At 45.4% G+C, this 24,775-nt stretch overlaps 1 protein-coding gene across 1 annotated transcript in view; it reads right to left on the reverse strand.

The window, feature by feature from the left end:
• RNF114 (ring finger protein 114) overlaps positions 1 to 22,182 on the reverse strand; it is a 291,734-nt gene extending 269,552 nt beyond the window's left edge. The window contains exon 1 of the mRNA XM_069651182.1: positions 22,010 to 22,182. Within this exon, the coding sequence (XP_069507283.1) occupies positions 22,010 to 22,143 (134 nt within the window). The 5' untranslated portion in view covers positions 22,144 to 22,182. The remainder of the gene's footprint in view (positions 1 to 22,009) is intronic.
• Positions 22,183 to 24,775: the final 2,593 nt, after the last annotated feature.

Raw genomic sequence — 24,775 nt, forward strand, 5'->3', positions numbered from 1 at the left:
ATAGGGGACACTCCACAAACGCTGGGTTTCGACTTACACTGACGGAATCTCAGGCAGGACAGCGAAGCCAGCGTCGCAATCCGATGGAAGCAGGGCCGTTGAGTGAAAGGAAGAGGGATACCTACAAGGGATTAGGGTGGACGCAGGAGGGCAAGACATGGCTGAAGTCACAAAGGTTTTCACATGGAATGTTTGTGGGCAGAGTAATTTTGTCAGTCGAAACAGTGTGCAAGTATTTGCATAGTAAGAAGGTAGACATATTACTGCTGCAGGAAACCCACCTCACGGAAGACAAACCACTGTAGTACGAAAATGAGGGATTTGGATACACAGCCATCTACACCACATATGCTAGGAGCGTTCTAATATGGACTGTCCGCTCAGTCCCCTTTGATCTCCTGGAGACACAAAGAGGCGAAGAAGGGAGGATTGTCATTATTCATGATTAGTTTAGGGAAGGGGGGTGTGTATTAACATCTATGCATCTAATCATGATGCCACTGGAATTGTTTAGATCATTATATCCTAAATTAGCACACTACAGAAGAGACACATAGATCGGGGGCAGAGCAGGGCTTGAACTACACACTGGGCCACAGACTGCACAGGTCAAATAAGTATAGGAAGCTGCACTGCCAGCAAAATCGCTTGCGAACCTGCTAGCGAACTTGGAGCTTGCAGACATATGGAGGCAGATGCATGGAAAACACAGAACTTACTCACATTTCTCTAGCCCACATAAGGTGTACACACGCATTGATTACCTCTTCACAGTGAGAAAAGAGTAGGAGTTCCTCGATGCCACATATAATGGGAAGGGTCCTCTCTGATCACTCCCCACTTTTGTTAACCTGGCAAAAGGGTGCAAATAAGCACCCGATCCCAACATGGAAACTTAGAGCGGAGGCCTTGTTGGTTGGATCATTTTGAGGTCACATTGCAGAAAGGATTGAGGAGGTCTTTGAGGTGAATACACGGAGCATTGAGAGCTTGGTGGTCCTGTGGGAAACATTTAAGGTGGCGATAAAATGGGAGGTCATTGCCAGAATGGGAGGCCTCAGGAAGGAATTATGGCTTGTTTTGCTAGAACCGAATCTGAGATAGAAAGGATGGAAGGCTCCGGCTCCAAGCTCACGCTGGAGAGACTGAAGAGGAGCTCCTGCCATTAAGTCTGAAATACAGAGAAGACTGAGACAGATTGGGCGAACAGGATTAAGGGGCATACAGATTGCACAAACACGGGGATAAGCCGGGCAGGACACTAGCTTGGCTGTGCCGTAAGGAGACACCACGAGAGAGGATATGCGCAGTGGCCGACTAATGCAGAAAGATATAGAGAGCTCAAAGCAAGATAAAGAGCATATGTCAGATTTTCAGGGACACTGTATGGGACCGTAAAGGAGGGTAACTGACGGGATAGCAAAGACACTGCCCCAGATGAAACTACCCCATCTAGAGCAGGCACAGGTGGAAATGCTATACGGTCCTCTCACAGACAAAGAAGAGCAGTGATCCTGTCTTTGCCATCTGGCAAAAGACCAGAAGGCGACAGTTTACCAGCAGAATTCTATAAGTAATACATAACCGAGATCACTTCCAGGCTTCTACAGGCGTTTGAATTAACATATGAACAGGGCATAATTCCAGGGCATAATTCCAACAAGAGTTGGAGAGGATGGAATTTGCAGAGGCTTGGATGACAGTAGACAACACTATGCATGTTTTGTTATGTACAGACAACACGCTATATGTACCAAATTCTGAAAGTAATCCTGTGATGGAACTCCCTAACCCCCTTTATCCTTAACCACACTGCAATATTCCCTCCTCCCTCAATTAGGACGTAATACTACCAAGACGAGGAGGAGCATACAGAGTGATAAGTCATCTCCCGAAAGTACTGAGTGATACGAACTACTCCTTTTCCAAGTCTAGACAGTACTGAGAAGAGGTAGCCCCAAGGAGGCATGAAGAATACTCAATTGATACAAATGACTGGCACTGTGCTGGGGAGGACCCAGTTACAGGGCATAAAACCAAGAAGGGACTCAATGAAGAATCCGGCGTGAAGCCCGTCAGCCCCAGGAGAGTCAAACCTGGGAATGAGGAAGTGAGCAGGAGGAGCTGGTCCTCACTCGTGAGGACACCTTGGAGGGGTCAGCAGAGCACTACGTAGTCAGACAGAGAACCGACCTACACAGAAGCTAGGGAGAAGCAGACGGTGGTGTGACCTCAGAGAGGTGGGCCATACGGTCCTCCAGCTACCCCAACACCGAAATGGCAAGAATCCCATGGTGTAGCAGGAAGCAGAGGGACGCGCGAAGAGCGTTCAACAAGAGCGAGTGAGACCAACATCCCAGGAAAAGCCAGTGACGTGCCACCATCAGAAAGAAGGTAATGGGAGCTACGGGAGACCTGGTAGGGGTTTGGGCAAAACATTACGTGCTTTGGGAGTAATATCCCTCATCACAGTAATTGCAAGTAAGATACCAAGATTGAAGTGTGCTTCGGGATTAATCTCCCTTGTCACAGTAATCATGAGGAAGATACCAAGAGTAATAATTATCTCGGGAGTAATCTCGCTTCTCACATTAAATGAAAGAGATTATCCAGGATAAAGATTACTACTGGAGTAGTTGCCCTCATCAGGGGGTTTGCGGAAAAAGCCAAGGACATTCTGATCTCAATTGTTACAATAGACAAGACTATGAGAAGGAAAGTCCAGGAACATATAGAACGCTGTGAAAGAATAATTGTTGGGTCTTTAACCAAGCCCAAAGAAGTCCCTAGGAGGAATTATAAGGATTTATCAGAACTGTTGCAAGAGACTATAGGAAGTCATCCATTAAGGCTGAACCAGGAGAAGGGAGGCATTCTCCTGGCTTCATTTGTTTTTGGTGAATGGCTTTGGTTAGTAGTAGGGTACGAGTAGGATAGTTTTGGACACAGTACTGATTCTTTAGTTTGACAACCACAACTGACGACGAGAACCAGAGTTAGAATTCAGTTAGGTAGGGCAATCCTTCTGGTTATAGGGATAGATGGGCCCTTTTCTTATTTTAATAAAACCTTGGGTTTGACTTGGCACCCATTTGTCTGACTAAACTCCTTCTGACAAACCAAATACGAGTTGTTCAATTTACATGAATGGGAGTTCTCTCTGGGCACATATGCATAACTCCTACGGGCCGGCCTGATGGCGGAACAGAGTCCCAGGAGCAGGCACTGAGGGTTGAGCGGTATGCAGCGATTTTAATGAACAACATTTTGATCTAAACATTTTCAACAAATAAAAGACAAATTAATTTTTTAAAACTGTAAATGGGGTGGGGTGAGGAGTTAAAACAGGTGGGGAGGGGTTTGGTGTGGAATTGTAAACAAATGGAAGCTGGAGTTGGGGGGGGGCCCACAATTTAAAAATAGAAAGAAAAAAAAATGTGTAATATATTGAGAGATCAAAATGGTATTCCTGGTTATCTAGTCATTAAAATCACATGTAACCGGGTTGAGCCTGCCGCTGCTCCAGACAAGAAACTGAGGATGATGCTGCCAGCAGCAATCCCGGGGAGAATCAAATCCTGGAGGTAATAGCATCCCTGCGGTCATCGGTGGAGTCAAAGATCGAAGAGGTGAAGATTGATGTGAACTTGCTTCAGCAGGACATCCGTTCCCTTGCAGAGAGTGGGGATGGCTGAGGCTGATATAGCAGGTACGAAGGAGCTCCAGACATACGTGTTGGATTTGACTGCAAATACCTTGGAATATAGGGAGGAGGATGCTGAAGGGAGGGCCCGCAGGAATAAGATCAGGACACTGGGCATCCTGGAAGGAGAAGAAGGACGAGATTCGACAAATTATGTGTGCGAAGATCCTGAACATTAAAAAGACGGGGAACACATTTTGGAATTCTCTAGAGAAGGTGGCTTCATAAATGCTGACCATATATTCTGAGTACACTGTGCATGTACAGCGAAGAAACATGTATGGACCAACCAAGGATTGGCTCTGTGATCGGGGCTTAAAAGTAACGTTGCTCTATCCAGCTAAATTGTAGGTGCTATACAATAGGAAATCTGAAATAAGCACACCTGGTGAGTATATATCAAGTGCTTTATTTTCCTGAACCCCGAAGCAGCCGTCTCCGGGTAAAGCCTCCAATCAACTGACCCGTGTGGAATGTTGATCCCTGAAGCTGGAACAACATTCCACATGCGCCAGCAATACGTCACATTCACATTACAACATATCCTCTTCCGTTATTATAATGAAAACATCACACACACAAATGCAAAACATTTCTTAAAAAATACACAAAATAAAACCTGAAATAGGTAGAATATAACACCAACTGGCGAAACCGTGTCTTAAAATGCTAAAAACAAACTGTCAGAACATTTCATGAACCAAACTGAACGCACTGTACCACTATAAAACAGTCTCTAAATTTTGCAGGAAGTCCACAACGTCCCGATGGACGTCCCACCCCCACACTTCCTTCATCACTCAACCTACCAATCTCCTCACCTGCCTGGTCAACCACCACCTGCTGCATACCACTCTCATTCACATCACCTCCTTATCACTCGACCTACAACCAGTTTCCATTGACCTCTCACTCCCATTGGCAGGCACAAAATCCAGCACATCACTAGTTTCATCAGATGCACTATCATTGACACTGTTCCTATCCGAAACAACCACCCTCCTCTTACTCCAAGTGGAGCCATCCTCCAACCGCACATGCCCCAAACCACTTTTCACTACTCTCCTGGCAGGCAGAAATGCAGATCTCCCTTTCTGAACAAACCTGGGGTTTTTAATGTGCACCCAATCCCCTACCTGCAATTCCTTTCTACCACTCTGGGAAAGTCGTACACCCTCCTGGTGAGCAACCACTCTCCGATGAACGCTCTCCAAATCTAGCCCACACGGAACACCCTCCCTCCCCCCCCCAAACACCATGGGCCTGAGGGTGGTGCCTGGCTTTCTACCTCTCATGAGCTCGAAAGGCGATCTCCCCGTACTAACAGACGGAGTTCTGCAGTATGCAGCCAAATAATCCGAAACCGTCTCTTTCCAGTCCATACCATTCGCCAAAGCCAACTGTATGGCACTCTTAATTGTGCCATTCGCCCTCTCCACCAGACCATTGGCACTTGGATTATACAAAGCTGTTCGATGTTGCTCAACCCCACACCGCCCCAGGAACTCTCTCATGGCCCTCGAGGTGAATTGCACGCCATTATCAGTAACAGGACTAGACGGTATACCCTCCCTGTCAAACACCTTGGTGAGAAATGCAATGACACAATCAGTGGTAACACTGCCAAACGCCGCCACCTCTATCCACCTGGACGTATAATCAATGAGCACTAGTAAGAATCGATACTCCTGTTCCAAACATTCAAAAGGGCCCATAATGTCCAGCGCAAGCTTGGACCACACCTCCTTAGGCACTTCAACCGGGTGCACAGGTTGGGGACACATCACCTTGCTTTTGTCACTAGAAGCACATGCAAAGCAATCTTTCACACGAGCCTCCACGTCTCGATCCATAGAGGGCCACCAGTACTCCTCCCGTAGCCTCCTCTTGGTCAAGGAACGACCAATATGCCCAGCGTGGGCCAAATCCACAATTTTGCCCCTCAAATTCACCGGTGGTAGCAATCTGTCACCTCTGGACATACCCCAGGGTCCTTCAGCCAACTCATTGAGAACCTGAGCATACCCCTTCCCTTCCGGCCTGTACCTGACCGACTCCCAGCCCTTGCTAAGGCCCTCTCTTATCCACTTCAATTCAGTATCCTTTTCACTCTCCACCTCCCACACGGCCTTATCCACCGCTGGAACAATACAAGCAATCTGACACTCGCGTAAATCCTCCCCTTTGCCAGAATCATCACAAGAACTCGCCTGCCCCCAGACAGGCAGCCGCGACAATCAGCAACCACAGTTTGCTTCCCTGGTACGTACTGAACAACAAAATTGTATTCTTGCAATTCAACCGACCGCTTGGCAATCCTCGGCGACACTGCAACCACACCCCGGGTGGAAAACACTTGCGCTAGGGGTTTAAGATCCGTCCTCAACATACGGAATGCCCCAAAGAAATGTCCTAAAATGTTTGGATGCCCACACCACCGCCAATGGCTCCCTCTCTATAACTGAGTATCTACACTCGGCATCCCTCAATGTCCTCGATGCAAACGCCACTGGTGTGCGCTCCCCTCCACACCATTGCTCTAAAACTGCTCCCAAGCCCACCTCGCTGGCATCCACCGTGAGAGTAGTCCTGAGCTTAGGATCAAAGGACCGTAAACAAGGGGGCCCGCTCCACCTCATTCTTCACCACCACAAACTCCTCCCCAAACTCATACGACCATACGAATCTTGCCGATTTCTTCATTAGTGCCCTCATGGCAACCGTCTTATCAGAGTAACAAGGTATGAATTTTGCCTAATACTCCACCAAACCCAGAAATGCTCTCAATTGGTCCTTACTGGTGGGCACAGGGGTATCCATCATCAGAATCAACTCCGCCTTAGGACTGACACCTGGAGCGCTCAAAGTATGCCCCAGATACGTCACCTCATCCACACCAATTTTGCATTTAGACAATTTCACAGTTAGACCTTTCTCCTTCAACACCTCCAGCACATGCCGCAATCTCTCATCATGCTCTCTCCTACATCCACCCCACACCAGGATGTCGTCTTGAAAGTAACATACCCCAGGCAAACCACCAAACATTTCTTGCATTAACCTTTGGAAAACTGCTGACGCCGATGCCAATCCAAAAGGCATGCGACAAAACCTGTAAGCACCAAATGGCGTCACAAAAGAAGTAAGATGTCTTGAGTCAACATGCAAATCAATTTGGTGGTATGCCGCTGACAAATCCAGTGTGGAGAAAGACGTTGCTCTGCCCAGTGTCAACAAAAGTTTGTTAATGTTCGGCAAGGGATGGCGATCCACCCAGATGTTTGAATTCAGGCCACGTAAAGCCACACACATCCCAACACTGCCATCCCCCTTTTTAACTAAAACCACCAGAAACAGCCACTCCGATGCCTCAATAGGTTCAATAACCCCTGCAGCCATCATTTTTTTCAATTCAACCTTCAAACCCTCCCTTGCCATGACCGGAACTCCCCTCACCTTATGAACCATAGGTATGGCACCCCTCTTCAACACAATCCGGTGAGAAAAACCCTCAAGCTTACCGAAGGCATCAGAAAATACTTCAGGAAACTCCGCCTTGACCGACTCTGATGTCCATTGCCTGTTAACCTCACCCCCTTCCAAAACACTGAGCACCGGATCCTCCCTTCACGGGTGTATCTCCATGCCCAAAGACGCCTGTTCCTCCCAACCCAGAATGCTATACCTTTGTGTGCCACATACAACTTTCCAATGGCGTGCCGACCCTCAAACCCAAAAGTGGACAGGTTATAACCCAAGACTTCAATCGGGTTTTGACCATAAGCACTGGGGTTAATGTCAGTTCCTTGCAGTGTAGATATATCCTTCCCCAATTTATCCATATACACCTCAAGAGATACCAAGGTATAGGGTGACCCAGAGTCAACCAACATTTCCAAAGGGCAGTCATCCACCAACATTTAGACCCAAGGACCCTTGCGAGCCATCCCATCAACATGAAGAATTACCCCATGTTCAGGGCCACCAACAGCCCCAGCCTCCTGATTGGAAGCACCAGCTTACGGCATTACACTTGCCACCCCATTGAATTTACACACCCGGGCAAAGTGACCAACATGCTTACACTTCCTACATTCCATGTTGCTAGCAGGGCAAACCTTAGAATCAGTTGAATGGCTTGACCACCCACACTTCTGGCAACACCCCTTCCCTTTGAATCCTTTGCCACTCTGAGTGCTATTCCTCTGAACCCCTTTTTTGTTTTCCATACAACCACCCCTATTCCAAGGCAAAACGGCTTGAACTCCTTCCCTGGAGTTATCCTTCTCGGTGACAATCTGTACACTTCCCCTGGAAGTCTCAATCGCCCTGGCAATTTCCAAGACCTTGCCAAGACGGATCATTCTCAATCCAGAGTCTTTCCCTTATTTTCTGGTTACAGGTCTTCATCATCACCTGGTCCCTGATGTGCTCATCCAAATTCCCTGGAAATTTACATGTGGCAATTAATGCCCGCAATGCAGTCACATAGGTATCCATGTTCTCACAAGAAGCCTGTGCCCTGGAGACAAATTTATAACGTTCCAGCACCACATTAATCCTCTTCCCAAAGCGAGTTTCCAACCTTTTCAGCGCTGTTTCATAGGCACTTACAACGACCTCCCCTTCACCACCTCCCGACACTGTCATATCCTCACCAGGCAAATGTCGAAAGACTCTCAATCATTCAGTGCCAATACAGTTCAATAGGGCAGCCTCCTTCTCATCATCTGAAAATTTAGAGCCACCAGCTGCCCTCAAGTAAACTTTAAAAGAATCCACCCATTGATCCCAAGGAGCAACAGGTTCACCTGGTGTGGGCAGAAATGCTGGCGGGGTCTAGCAGCAGAATGCAACTTGTCAAAACAAGCAACTGTACCTGAATGCAGCAATAACAGGTTCCAACCCTTTATGAACTGTCAGATTGGTCCTCCTTGTGGACTAATGCAAGCCACTATGCTTGCGCCCAATCCACGCCAACTGCAACAGAAATGCGTACATAGCTCACCTCAAAGGACCCACAATGTCACCAGCAAGAGCGTTATTGCAACTCCCAAAGCCAGTAATACGCAGGTCCTCCCTGCAGCTCCTCCAACATACAGCCACACGTTTGGCTAGTCCTCGCAATCACGAAGCCAGCGTGCAGGAAGCACACGTATGCGGGGAGTGTCACCCACAGCCAATCCCGGCGGGGAGAAGACCAAAACACTTCCTGGGAGGCGGGGCAAGGAGCGCCTTCCGCCCGCGTCCGTCCAATGCTGCGTATCGCAGGCAGGCACACACGGCGGTCCTTCACCTTCAGCCGCGCAGAACGCGACGGGGCAAAGGCCAATGGCCTTGATATATACTCACACCTGGTGAGATTATATATATATATATATATATATATATTAGTGCTTTATTTTCCTGAACCCCCGAAGCAGCCGCCTCCGGGTAAAGCCTCCAATCAACTGACCCGTGTGGAATGTTGATCCCTGAAGCTGGAACAACACTCCACACGCACCAGCAATACGTCACATTCACATTACAACAAAATCCCACTTCTTTGAAAACCTGAAAGAGGTGCACCATTGGATGGATGTTATAGGATGGGGCCTCTATGAGATAAACAGAACTCTATCCGCTGAAGGCCGGGAAGACTGCTACTATTCTCTATGGATCTCAGAGAGGTGGCCCGACTGTTGTACAAGGGGTCCGTTTCTGGGCAAAAGGATGGTGGCTCGTTTGAGCGGCGCAGACTCTATGCCACTGTTCCTTTGGTTATATATTTGGTTTGGTTACACCCTGACGTGTTATGCCGTTTTGGGAGTACTAGAAGTTAGGTACCCCACTGCTTATATTCGGGGAGGGAAGGGACGGGCAGGTAGGCTGAAATAGGAGGGTATTATTGAGTTGGTCTCATGTTAACCTGGTTTGGAAGTTCTGTTGCTTGCCGATAACCCCTTGTCAGTATTCATTGGAATTTGGGGCTGAGAGGGCTTCTTCGTAACAGAGGGATGAGGTGTATCTGAGGTGGGCTGATGTTGGGTTCACACAGGGATCCAGGGTAAAGCGTTACTACTACCTGAACTGTGGGTCTGTATACCTGGGCGGCAGGGTGGGATGCCTGGGAGAATGGATGTGGCTGCGGATTTGGAAGACTCATGGCGAATTACCTAAATGCAGTGCCGTGGAAAGTACGGGTGCTGAACAAATACCTGAAACGCAATAGAGTGGGATTGGATTTGCAGTAAGGATAGCTCTATTGCAAGAGACTCATCTCACAGCTGATAGAGGGGGGTGGGCAGGGGCAGTTGGGTATGGGGCTGCCTATTCTACATATGCTGGGGGGGCGTTCATGTGGGTGGCTGCATCGGTGCCATTTAAAATCCTGGATGTGCATACTGATGGGGGTAGAATGGGTATGTGGAACACAAGGAAGTGTCCATCATTAACACTTATGCACCCAATCATGACGCCTCTCGTACTTGCTCCTGGCGACTTAGAGATGGCTCCAGTGTACACGGTTTTGCCTGATAAGCAAAAGCTAAAACCAGCTCTTGGTTATCAAATATCGATTTTGAAACTTGCATGAACGCCATTATCTTCAATTGCAATAAATGTCCTGTTGGTGATTCAGTGAATGGAGCCAAACAAGAATATGCAGGAGAAATGTAGACATGGAGTCAGGGATTTGTTGTCGAGAAGACAACTCTAATGCATACATGTAAACATGTTCTTGTCAGGGGCAGAATATATTGATAGAAAAAAAAGTAAAATTCAACAGCATTAAAATTGGTTAAGATACCATAGACATAACACTATTAGGGGGGAAACGGGTTCAGTATGGTTAATGGGATACTAGATTTTGAGGTGCGAGCATTTTACTATTTTTATATGTTATGAGCAATTGCAATTCCAAGGGAAGTGTTCTCCCTATGGAAGGGAGGAAAACTTGCGACATCCAGCAAACCCGTGAAAAAAAACTGTATGAAAATCATCATGCAGCAGGAGTCCACATTGCAACAAAAAAGTAGGGTTTTTTACGATTAATAAAGCATGCAATGCAGTAGCATATGATTTGTAATGCTCCACTCACAAAAAACAGGTTAGCTTGATAAGAAGCTATGCAAGCTTCTCTAACACTAACAGAAATGCAAATCAGTGCAAGCTTTAACCAAATAGAACAGGCAGAGCGGATTGGTGCAACGTAAAGCAAGGGTAAAAGATTTCCAAATTGAGAACCTATAAGAAACAAACCTGGCCAACTACAACAGAAATCAAACATGACTTGCATTATGTGTTTTGAGGTTTGATTACAGAATTATCTTCGATGATTAATGAACTTCCTAATTTCACAGAGCAAGTACTACTTAATAGTACACTAATATTGTGACACAATAGTGCAAAAGTGCTCAATACTAAAATCTATATCTAATCACATAATCAAACACTGGCTGGACCATGTTAGCCTTGCATCTTTCAAATGCCGTTAATGCGACTAGCGGCCAAAGTAATAATCAAAGCGAAAAGAAGTTACATAATTTCGGCATAAAGTTAAATACCCATCTCGATTACCACTACAGTAAAATGTTTTGCTGAGTTTGTTTCATATGCAAATGCAACCGTTTCATGTTTTGTTTGCTTTGTACTAGCAGGTTTTAAAAAAATTTAATTGTAGTCTTGAAGATTTAAAAGCGGCTCGGACCCCAATAATTTTGTATAATGAAAGCCACTCACACTTGAGCAAGGGCCCTGCTGGCTCTGACTTCTTACAGTACCATTTAACAAATTGACTCCAAGTTATGGTTGAATGGATGTTTAAACTAGACATTGCCTGCCCAAGATTAAGTTTTGAGGTGGAATTTTATCCACTTTTTATGTAATTTGAGTTTATATAAAATTGTAAAAAGGTATAAATGATTTGCCTCTGAAAGAGGCAACCAAAACATGACTAAACTTGAAAATGAATAAAACACAAACCGCATAGAGTTATGAAGCAAAGATCTTTGGCTTAAACAAAAATTCTAATTGAGTCCTTACATAGCGCTTCATACCAGAGTACAGCCTCCATGCGCGGGAACAGGTTTTGAACCTGTACTGCTCCGCATTGTCTTGAGACAAAAAACAATCCCGTTGCCCCAGAGCTGTCCTCCCAGTCCCCACTTCAACAACTGATTACATTTGTGGAAAATGTTCTAATACAAGTTAATGTGTATGAACACACCAGTTCTTACTGATACGAGCCTAATACACTAGGAAAATAAATATACATGCACAATGCTGCTCTCCAAGAGCATCTACATCCACAAAACGCAACAGAAGTTTAAAAAATAGAAACCATTCATTATCTCTCTGTGAAACGTTTCTCTCCAACAGGCTCAATGCACACTGCTCTGAGAACAAATATCTATATTTAGACTGCTCATCCATGGCCTGCAATTTCATCCATGCAGATAAAAATCAAAAGCAGCATTCTGGTTTATGTCAAGTCACCTGCCTTTTGCAATGCCCTCTGCTCTCCACTGGTGGCAAATTATAGACGTGAAAAACTAAAGGTTTTGAATTTACGAAATTTTAGTCTTTAAAAAGGACCGGTATGACACTTGTATGGAGCCCTGCTAATGAGGATTCCTGCCCATGTTGGACTCAAGTGAACAATAAATGGTATAGGCACGTCTAGAAAGATTATGCCCATATATCAAGAATCATTGATTTACATTAAGAAGAACTTCCAATCCCCTGAACGCAAATAAAAACGTTTCAATGAATGCCATTACATTGAAACATATGCCATCCCTTTTGAATGCAGAGAAATTTTGGAACTCTTAAGAGAAAAAATAAATAATAATCTAGAGCCCTGGGGCCTGCTGTCCTGGTTAATATTACAGTGGGCATAGCCCGAGTGAGATCTGGGTCAAAAATTGTTGTCCCTCTTTTTAATCAAATAGCCTGGACTGGAATTAACCTGCTATCTTGGAAAGGGGCCCTTTACAATACCAATCATTAAAAACGGTGCCAAATCTGAGCCCTCTGCTTACCGTTTATTTGTATTTTTAGATTCTTTGAGCAAGGCCTTTTCACGTTTGAACCAGCGAAGAGCAAGGAAGTGTGGGTTGTTACAAACTGTATCCTAAGTGAGGCACAGCACCGCTTTTGCAAAAACAGTTCTACAATCCACAATCTGGTGATACTGCATGCACTCCCTAAAGATGCACAAACTGCCCTTGTATGTGATATTGTGGCATTCTGGAGTGAGGAGTCTCGAGACAGAAGTGGCATTTCAGTATCTGTTTTTTTTTTAAAGAAAAGAAACAACCACCTACCGTTCACTAGTTCTAGAGGGTTGTCCCCAACTAACCAAGGAATAACTGGGGTGTTTGTCGTCAGGGTGGAAGTACAAATGAATGTGTCCTCTATACAAAAATCTCCTCTACTCTAGTCCCACCACTAAACAGAAAGAAATCTAGATGGTACCACGAGAATGACTCCCTTCTCATGATTTAGCAAGGATCAGCCCAATGGGCATTTCAGTTCAATTCTTCTTCTGAAAGAGAAATTGCAAGGAGAATGACTCCCTTCTCCTGGCTCCACAAGTCAAACCTTCTCTTGACAGTTATTTACAACCTTTAACTTCCGATTCACAACCTAGGAGAATGACTCCTTCTCTTCTGTTTTTCACAGTAGTTACTATGAACCCTTCTAGTTCCCTCCTGGCTTCTCTGGGGGCTCTCTTCAATGTATCACACTCCATCTCTGATATTAACACTCTTCTCCCCCTTAATGAGGCTAGGGAAACTGCTCCCAAGGCTCTGTTCCCTTTGGTTACTGTTGGAACAGTTATTGAGATTAAGTAGATTGCTTCCCAGGCATTTCACCCCCAACTGTTCTTATTCTTAGTGCAATTACTGGGACGAGGGAGATCACTCCCAAGGCTTTCTTCACAGTTTTTATTTGCAATGCAATTACTAAGACGAGAGAGATCACTCCTGAGACTTGCTTCACAGTTTTTATTCTGAATACAATTACTGAGACAAGGGAGATCACTCCCGAGGCTTGCTTCACATGCCCGCACCCACTCCACTACAGGGTCTCCCGTAGCTCCAGTTGCCTTTACTTGGTCAGAGCACCTTACTGATTCTTCCTGGGCTGTCTGGATTCTGCATTCCCAGTGAACGCTTGTTCGGCTTCACCCCTCTCTCTCTCTGCGGTCCCCCTGTGTCTTTGCGGGCAGGGGGTATCGGCATAGTTGTGGGACCGCTGAGTCCACATCCCCTAGTCACTGCACCATCTCCCAGATCAGCTTAATCTTGCTCTGCCATAGAAGGGCTCTTCTGGTCTGTGGCCAGCGTGCTCCCAGTGTCTGGGTTGCACTTTCGACTTCCAGTCTTCTCTCCTGGTTCAAATCTCCTGGGCTCACCAGGCTTTGCACCCATTGCTCCCTTTACCAAGTTGTCCTTTGCTTTTTATCTTGTTGACCTGCCCAGTGGAGTTTCATAGTCCGTTGTCGGGCTCAGCTGTGTACTCCTCTTGCCTCCTCTGGACCATCTCATCCCAGTATCTTTCACATGAGTGTTCTGCATGATGCTGAATGTTGTTCTTCTCAGTACCTTCATAGTACAAATCCTGATTAGACTGAAGGTTCATATTGATGTGATGTAATCTAATCTTGTAAGAAGAAGAGCAGGAGTATCACAATAGCAAAGTCAGCCTGATCCTCGACTGATGTAAAGGGTTTCAGTTTTCAGAGCAGGAGGGCTAGCGAGTTCCATTATAGAATGGGGAGGGGGAGGTCAGTAGGGGTGTCTCTCCATGCAAGTTTTTTTTTTTTTTTTTTTACAACCAATGTGGGCGGGGGCGGGAACTACCGGGTAGTGGCCTCACCTCCATAGCCGGGAAGGGCTCCCCCTTGGGGAGAAGTGGCATGATCCCATGCATCGTCACAGGCATTTGTTACTTTTTCTGAAGCATTTGACTTGTGTCGTCACTGCCTTCTTAGGAAATTAACCAAATAGAAAGCTTGCCTACAGGTACAGTTAAAATTAGACAAGCTCAAAAAAGGAAGGTTTCGCTAAAAAAATAAAAAAATGTAGGCAAATATAGGTCTGAAACAAGGCTGTGTGCTGGACCCCCTGCTATTTAACATCCATTTGTCATACTCACAAGGTTGCCTGTATTTACAGCTAAAAAAGGATGGTTTCATTTTAAATTTTCTTTATACACATGGTATTGTCATATTTGATGAGACACCAATTGGCCTTCAGCATGGCCTAAACGCACAGATTCCTTAGGCTGTGGAAATTTTAAAAATGTTTTTAAAAATTATGATTCTCAGCAAAAGAAATCTGCAGCAATCATCCAAATTTGTTATGGCCAAGTGAAAAGTCGTTGAGCTCAATGTGTATTGGACTCCCTAGTAAAATACCACTTCCCCCTGGAAAAAGTTTGAATATGGTGCAAAACTTCAAGAAGAAGGTAACTTCTTTTTACACAAGGTATGCCCACACATTGCAGACGATTCCAAGATTCGGCCAATGTTTGTTTATTTTCCAAAAGTGGACATTACTTGCTAAAGAAATTGGGTATACAGCTATTTTTCGAGTATTATTACAACGGATGAAAGTAAGATTTCATAAGAAGGAGCTAAAACTAGCTTCTGGATAGTGAGCATCACCTAGTAGGTAGGAGTTACCCTAGAGAACCAGGAGCTAGTACACAGCGTGTTGAAAATCTAATAAGTGATATGCAAACGTGAACTTTTTGTACATTATATACAATCCGGGATGTTTATTTTCTTCTAGATGTTGCTAATGTTCATTTCAAGACACTACCAAACACAGAATGTTAACATCACATAGGTATATTTGTATGGGCCAAAGGTAGTGCCTGGTAGCTGTTGGTGTCCGCAGGGTAAAACACAGGAACTAAATAGCTCAGTTCAATTTCAAACCCTATTACCCACATGCAATTCTCCTTGTAACGAGAAGTCAGCTATCACCTCATAGGCTTCAATCCCATGACCTGCTCCTTGGGGGAACACTCAGCGGCTCCGACCTCTCTCACAGGTAATGCTTACCTGAGGTATGACTGATGAGTGGTGTGAAGAAGCTTTGAACTGGATTCCTACTGAGCCTCCAAGACTTGGCCCTTTTTCCTTAAAATCAAATAAATTCCTGCTTGGCAGTCACTGCATAATTGGTGGTTGGACAGCAAAAGGTGCATGCAATTACATCTAAAATGGGTTAATGCGACGGCCTTCGATAGGACTGCATTCTTTGGGAAATGTGTACATGTTAATTGAGGCTCTGTGCCCATTTTAAATGAAAGAGTTGAAAGTCCAGGACAAAATCCCGGTATGCATGTGTTTGGAATTTACATAACAATTATGCATACTTTCAGATGAGGTTATTTGTGGAGAGTCTCCCATTTCGGCTAATCCTTATCACCAGCATACAACATGGAACATAAGAGCCTTTCCAGAAATAGGGTAGATACTCCAAACAGTTTTTGGTGCAAGTGAGGAGATGCGCAAATCCATCTCCTCACTTGCACCAAAAATAGTAGCAGCCCAATTCAAAAGGGCATCTGAATGAGCATATCTTAAAGGCACTCATTCAGATGCCCTTTTTCCCCACTCTGCGCAAACAAGGGGGCATTTCAAAGCGCATTATGAATTCACAAACGGGATGCATTTTAAAATGCCCAGACATTAAACATGAGCCTTTTGAAACCGGTGCAAATCATCGTAGGGTAATTCCTGACCCTGCCATGATTTTCTTTTGAAGTAGAAAGCCACGAATTAAACCGCGGCCGTCACACTAGCATTTCCATCTCCCAAACGCATATTGAAAGGCTTTTGTTTTTCCCGCGGTAATTTCACTGCGACAGGTGCTTTAACAGCCAGCCTCAGTGAAATACGCTCACAGCAACCATGCGGTTTCTGGGAACCCGTCACACATTAGTGTTGTAAGCGCACGCCCGACACTAATGTATGCAAGGGCACCGGACAGAGCATCTTTGCGCTGTAGTCCAGTCGCTCCAGAAATGCTTAGGTCGCCTTGGCAATTAGGTGATCGTAAAAATAGCCACTCAGTTGCTTCCAACCCTGCAGAGAGATCCCCGACCGAACAGATCCAAACAGTTATTCAACATGTCCTTGATGAGGCTCTTAACAGAGATGTAATCTCCGAAAAAACATGCAGGTTCTTGGAGAACAAATACCCAATTACTCCGGTACTATACATCCTACCCAAGATACACAAGAGACTTGACAAACTCCCTGGGAGACTTACAATAGCTGCCACTGACAACATCCTGGAACCCCTTGCTAGATATCTCGATAAAGTACTACAGCCACTGATCCAGACTATAGAAACCTACGTACGGGATACAATGCACTTTCTCAAACTCAGGAACATCGAATTTGTGGAAAGGAGGGACACCCTCTTTACAACCGACGTCACGTCCCTCTATGCTAACATCGCGCATGAAGCAGGGTTGGAAGCAATCGAGTGGCTATTATTAGGATCACCCAATTGTCAAGGGGACAGACTTTCATCCTCACTCTCCTTAAACTAGTCCCGATGAATATTTTTTTTCAAATTCAGGAACAAGTACATTCTCCAGCTACCAGGCACAAGCATGGGAGCAGCTATGTCACCAACCTACGCCAATGTGTATATGTATTATCTAGAACATGAGCATGTCCTAAGCTCACACAGATGGGCACAACATCTCTTGATTTTCGTCCGATACATCAGCGCTGTCTTTGGAATCTGGTCAGGTCCAGAGGAAGAGATGATGGACAACATGCACCCACGCATCAAATTTACGACCTGCACTATCAAGACAAGCATCCATTTTCTAGATGTGGAAATTTACACCAATAACAGCTCCCCAGAGACAAGAATTTACACAAAGACAACTGATCGGAACAGCCTATTATTGGCGACGAGTTTCCACCCTAAATGCACGATCGAAAGTGTGCCCTTAAGTCAATTCCTTCGATACAGGAGAAATATCTCAGAGATGGATGAATATAGGAGACAATCGGATACTCTGCGGACGAAATTTCACAAAAGGGTTTACGGCCACACACTCATTTCAAATATAGCAACAAGAGTGGACACCATAGAAAGGTATACACTCCTGACACCCAAGCCACCAAAACAACAGGAGACTCTGGTCTATGTCACCACACATTCCCTACAAAGTCGCAAGATAAAAAGGGATCAGAACTGGCCTATGCTACCGATGGATCCCACTCTACAACCCCTGCTCAGAGAACCACCAACCTTTGCATATCGTAATAGCAAAGCCCTACGGAACAGCCTGATAAATGCAGAAATACGTACATCTAAATCCAACAGCAGGGAATTGAAAGGGACACAACCATGCCTCAATTGTCAACACTGTTGAAATATAATAACAGGGAACACCATTACGCATCTACACTCTGGCAAACCCATGTTGAGACACTCCTCCACATGCGACTCTAAAAACGTAGTCCACGCATTGAAGTGCCCATGTGGATACTGCTACATTGGAATCCCCACAAGAAAAGCAAAAATCCGGTGCACGGAACACAAATCCAACATAATGACGAGAATCCCAAAATCACTGGTAGAGATGCATTTTTCTGAAGCCCACCATACGATTGCACAACTAAAATGCATGATCCTGTAAAAAGTCACACTGGGGAGCAGGGTGACCTTAATAGGAAATTGCTCCAACGAGAGGTACTATGGTTAGATCTTTTAGACTGCATCCAACCGAGAGGAATGAACTGCTGTGAATCAGGCCTTATGTGTTGTCTAAACCAGGCCCTTTTCTTTCCCTTAGTGGCCCACAACATGTAGCATGGCCGACCATGCATGAACAGTGGAGATTCTGGGACCTATGCTAAGGGGTGGTCCCCTTTACAGGTTAGGTACTTACCTCCCATCATGAATATTGTCTTATCAGTGCTTTCATAAACCTCTGTAGAGAGGGACAGATTATTACGCATGGTGAACTATCAATGTGGATTCCCACTTAAGAGATGTGTTCCAATTGTGTCTGAACATTGCTCATGTACAGTGCCTAATTTAAATTCTCATGAACCCTTCGGTATAGGGACTGACCATTGTGTATTAATAACTGTCAAGTGTATCGCTAAAAAGATGTAGTCTGATTGTGTAACTACATAAAGAATGCTCAACCACAATCTATGTAACCATTTTATATTGACAACTGTGCATGTGTGGCATCGGTGCCTCCATAAGTGTGATTTAACAGCATATTCACGATGTACTATTAATGTGGAGTCACACCTACGAGATGCGTTCTAATTTTGTGTGAAGATTGCCTATGTACAATGTCATATTCGTGCCCTCATGAATCGTTTTGGATAAGAACTGACCATTGTGATTTATAACTGTCAAAAGCAGAGTTTTGCCAAGAGATGTGTTCTGAATGCGGTTGAACACTGCTTATGCGACACACCTGATCTGGGTAACAATTGCACATTGATAACTGCACATGTGTGGCATGGGTGCCTCCATGAATGTGGTTCAATAAAATACTCCTTGTATTAATAACCATGCCTAGGACATGTTCAAGATTGTTTGAAAATGATTGGCCCATTTTTATGCCCAGGGTTAAGTCTTTTATTGAACAAATTTCTAGCCCATGTAGCTTTGGTGTCAGATTCACCAGGTACTGACTATTCACCTGCTGGCCATATCATGTCTTGGTTCCCATAAGTCTTTTTAGGACGGCCCATTCGCCTGCTTTCAAGGTTTTGAATGGTTTCCATGTATACATGGATTGTTGCCATGAACACATTGAGTGTGACTGACCCGGGTGCTTACGTAGTCTACGCTCCATGGACTAGGGACACTTGAACAAACACAGCCGATTGAATTTTGTCCTCAACAGAACAGGGATGTGGCACCCGACCGACTTTGTTCAGATATGTGCTCCTCGCCCCATCTTTACATTCTATATGGATCGTTCTAATCAATTGATTAATACAACATAAGAATCACCATCACTATAGATTTCTACACCAGGTAAACATAGGATTACTGATCTTTTCCACTTTATGTAATGTACATACTATGCACAAGCAGGCTTAGTGTGTCACTATTGCGACACTCCCACACCAAGATGGCCACTTTACAACTCGTTTGCACAAGCGGATTTTAGCAACCGTATTAATCATGGCATCCCGCGAGCGCCCTTGCAGCGATTTCTAGCGGTCGGAGGACGCCGTACACGTAGGTAAGCGCCTTCTTGTTGCTCTCTCGATCTTCCATACATTCAGCCAGATTAATAGTCTCACCACTCCACTAATCCGTGTCATATATACGGCCACCATGTAGCATATTTGTACTTAACATCAGCTATAACTATAGACAATCACGCCGCTCAAGTGTTTTTTTTGTAAATTATCTGTTCGCCCAGCAGCACGTTTGTACCGATAACATCAGCTCGGCACATACACATACTGGTACCGATCATATGCAGAATAGGCATATCGAGAATAGATGAGATATATCTATTTTGGCCGCACTACACTGAGACACAGCGCCGTGCCCCATTACGCACATCGCTGACAATATCCTTTCGCTTTATGTCTCCGACAGATAGATTCGATCACTCTATTACAGACACAGCAGACAGCAGATGCCTGCAGTGATTTATACGTGCTCGTTACGAACGGCATCAAGATTTTGTTGATACTATCAATACCACTACTGTATGAAGACAGAATACAGTCTCTATTAATGTTCCCACTGACTGATGAGGCCCTGAGGTCAGTTACTCTACTGAACATTATGGTCCTTAGTAGACAAATATATTTAAAGTTTCTCCCCGACACCAAGTTTATTATTTTTAGGTCCTCCACCTGGGCCACATTAAGGACACAAGGAACTAATTGTATAAGGAATAATAGGCACCAAAGCCCTGAAGACTGATTCTTTGAAAATCCGAAAAGCGTCTGCAATTACTTTACCTCCTAGGGAGCCTATTAGATGCAAATGGAGATATTCATAAAAATGTTCTGAATTATGTTATGTATCAGGAAGATGGTGGTGTGTGATGTGTAAACACAACCACAGATCCTATTGTATAAGAACAAATACGAACAGCAGAACTATACACCAGTTTTTGATTGAACTTGATTTTCCTTTTATGAACTCAATATTTCTACGATTAAAATTCTTGAAAAATTACATTATTGTGGTGTCAATTTGTTTGATGACCTTCTGATGCCTTTAAAGTGGTGTATGAATGAACATTTGTCATGTTTTAGCTGAATTTATTGAGCAAATAACGACAGTAACAGTATCACTTAACTCCAACATGTGTTCTGGGCCGGCTGCCCCTCCCGAGGCTCGCCCCTGAACACCTGCTGTTGAATTACCGTAGGAATGGTCACATCCCCATAGGAGTGCATCATTGGGTCTCCTGTTAGCGAATGGTTTAGCTTGCCCTGTCAATCTTGCCCACAGGCAGGACAGGCACTGTGGCAGATGCATTACATCTGCCACAGTTTGCAGGCACATCATTTTTATGTATTTATCTCTTTGACAGATTGTATTATACTATGATTTATTGAAATCTAGTATGCAATTGATTTTAATGTATAGCGTATATTTTTAATGTATGTTTTTCAAGTGTAGAAGGTTTAATTTTAACCCAAACTAGACTTAATAAAAATTACAATAAGCTAATATTTTTAAATTGGTTTGGTAACTACAATTGATTTTATCAACAAACAAAAAAAAGAAATGTTCTGTATTGTAGTAACTAAGTTTTAGGAATTCTTCTATGTAACCAACTCAATTATTCTCCAATTATTTGTAATGTTTAGAAATAATAAAAATTATTTAACCAAAAAAAAAAAAAATATATATATATATATATATACACACACATACACAATAACATGCATCGTATACTTACATTGCAGCACCGCCCACCCCCCTCCGAATCCCCCCTTTCTTAAGGTCATTATAATCATGCTGGTGGCACTGCAAAGACTCTACCCCTCTTCCTCCTCGCGAATAGTTACACAGCGCTGGAAGGGAAAGCTGGCTATTGCTCCACAGCTTGCGCGCTGCATATATAGTGCCATTTCGGTCAGCAAAACACACCCCTCTACTCCGTTCCAGTGTTCTCTAGCCTCCATTCTGGGAACACAACTTATGCCAGGCAACTTCCTCCCTGCTGTGCTGTCAGTGAAGGCTTCCCTACGCCACTTAATCTGCTACGGTTCAAATTCCGCTTTTCTACCAATAAGGCCACCATAGGACACCGGTCAGAGACCGCCACACTCACACATGTCCGCACTTCACTTTCACCGGGTTTTCGAACACCTCCAAGCAAACGGGACAGGTGAAACGAGCCAGGGGATCTACAGGTAGCTGTCCAAAGCCTCCCTCTTGCAGCTGCTGCGGTCTGCCCAAATCCATGTTAGAGAGAAACTAGTTCCCATTAGAGGAATGGACAAGCCACCACTTCCCCATCACGTGACTTACACGTTACGTTCCATGAAACCTACGTCCTACGTTTCGGGGACTTTCCAAAGAAGTATGTATTCGGGAACCAACCGAAATTCGTTCTACAGTGTGTTGCCCATTGCGCTTATAATACTTGGAGTACGATTGTTGAGGTTTTACTCCGCTTGTTTGCATACGTATGAGCCTGTAATTGTGCTTGTTTACACAGCAACAAAGCCCAATAACTAAACGAATGGGCCCTTTAACGATCTGCAATTACTGCTCTGATTACTTACCGACAATCTTCATTACTCCTAGTCCTACTCTTCCTCGTCACAGTACTTCCCTTATGAGGCCCCTGCCTCCGACACAGGACCTTCTTCTATTTCTTTAAATTCCTATAACTCCCCCCCCCACATCCACGTCGCTCAGTTTCATATTACCAAGCCGGAGCATGGGACCTTCCCCACAGGGAGGGTGAGGAGGGAAGCCAGTACTGCGACGAGGAAGAGTAGGACTAGGAGTAATGAAGATTACCAGTAAGTAATCAGAGGCATTACCTCCACGTCCACTCTTCCTCGTCCCAGTACTTACCTCATGAGGTATACCAAAGCAGCAACGGGGAAAAGGTCCCAATGAGACACAAAGCCAAAAACAGTGCAGCAAAACACACCCACAATAACTCTTAATTCACATCCCCACAGACAAAACTCCAACCACGAAGGAACCAATCCCCGAGTGGGACAAACTCAACCCATAGCGGTTGATGAAAATGCCTAGACCAGCCAAGGTGGCAGCCATACACATCTCTTGCAGAGAAAACCCTCCTTGCATCGGCCCAGGAAGCCGCCAAACCCCTGGCAGACCGCCCCTGATCGTGCGCAGGCACAGGCCAGACTGAAGCCACATAGGCCCTGGAGATCAAAACCCAGAACCACCAGAAAATGGAAACCACAGATGCGTTATACCTAGCCCCAGCCGGACCACAAGCAATCAGAAGACTATGGTGGAAAAAAGAAAACCTAGCCAAATACTCCAACACATCCCGCCGGACATAATATTAAGCCAAGCCACCTCTTCAGGCATTCTCGGATCATGAAAGAAGTCAGGGAGAACCAGATCCTGAGAGGTGTGAAAACCGAGATACAACTTAAGGGAGGAACTTCGGACCACCGAGTCTGGCAGCACCCTCAGGAAAGGAGGGTGACATAAGAGAGCTCCAATCTCCCCAAGCCTATGGGCAGAAGCGAGGGCAATAGGAAAAGCAGATTTCAGTGTAAGATGTTTGATATCAATCTCGGAAATGGGCTTAAAAGGAGGCCCTTGAAGGAACCGTAATACAAGAGGGAGATCCCAAGGGGGAAGGCCTTTATCAGCACAAGGACGGGAAGAAGAAAAACCCTGGAGCAACTTCCCTACCAACAGCTCCCCATCCAAGTGGCCATCAGAGTCCCCCAAAGGAATTACATGGAGGCCCACTGAGAGCGAAGCCTGGAAAAAAACTGCCAGGCCCCTGTCAAAACCCCTCCTGGAGGAATCGAATGATAGCAGAGAGGCCAGAACGCAGGGGAGGGATCCCAGACCGCCCATACCAGTCTCGGAAATGGCCCCAATGCCTGCCGAACACCTTCAGAGTGGAGGGTCTAAGAGCATCCATTATGGACTCAACTACAGGATCTGAGAACCCCTGAGATATCAACCTAGACTGAGCAATAGCCACACTGCCCATTGCATCCGGTGGACTTCCAACCGCAGATCCCCTTGAAGGGGACACGGCCACCCCGGAACCAGCCAAGGTTCCTAGGACCGAAGCTCCAACAGAGAGGGGAGCCAACTCCGGCGGGACCAGAATGGAGCTAACAACAACAGAGTCACCCTGAACACTCTGATGTGCCAAACCACCTGGGGCAGAACGGGAATAGGCGGAAAGGCATAAAGGAAAACCCCAAGGCCACTGTACAGAGAGGGCGTCCATCCCCCAATCCCCTCGGCCTGAAACCAAGAGCAGAAGAGGGGAACATTTGCTGAGGCCGGGGATGTAAACAGGTCTAGAACCGGGGACCCTAATCTGACACAGGTCACCGCAAAGACCTGGGCGGACATGACCAGTTCCGCAGAGGAGTGAAACCGGCGACTGAGAAGATCTGCTTGAACATTGTCCACCCCTCTGATACGTGAGGCCACCAGAGACACCAGATGAGATTCCTCCGAGGTGCCTATCAGCGCTGCCAGAGCATTCAAGGAGCGGCCGGAACCCCTTTTGCAGTTGACATATGCCAAGGCCGTCGTATTGTTCGATCGGACCAAAACCGTCGACCGTCCAGCAACTCATCGAAGTACACCGGAGCTTGGATAATGGCACAACTCTTGCCAATTGGATGATCGCCGGCTCTGCCCAGATCTCACAACCCTTGAGCTGAGAGGACCCCCAATGTAGACCCCCCCAACCCATTCTGCTGGCGTCGTTAGTAAGAGAGGCCACAGGCGGAAGGACCATGCACACCTCAGCCTGTAGACCTGAAACCCCCCGCCACCATAGCAGGGATATTCGCAGCGCTGGGGACACTAAAAACAAAACTACGAAATCCGAGACGTCGGGAGCCAG

The sequence above is a fragment of the Ambystoma mexicanum genome, chromosome 3p, assembly GCF_040938575.1.
Source record: "Ambystoma mexicanum isolate Mex_15411 chromosome 3p, UKY_AmexF1_1, whole genome shotgun sequence".
Classification (NCBI taxonomy): Eukaryota; Metazoa; Chordata; class Amphibia; order Caudata; family Ambystomatidae; genus Ambystoma; species Ambystoma mexicanum.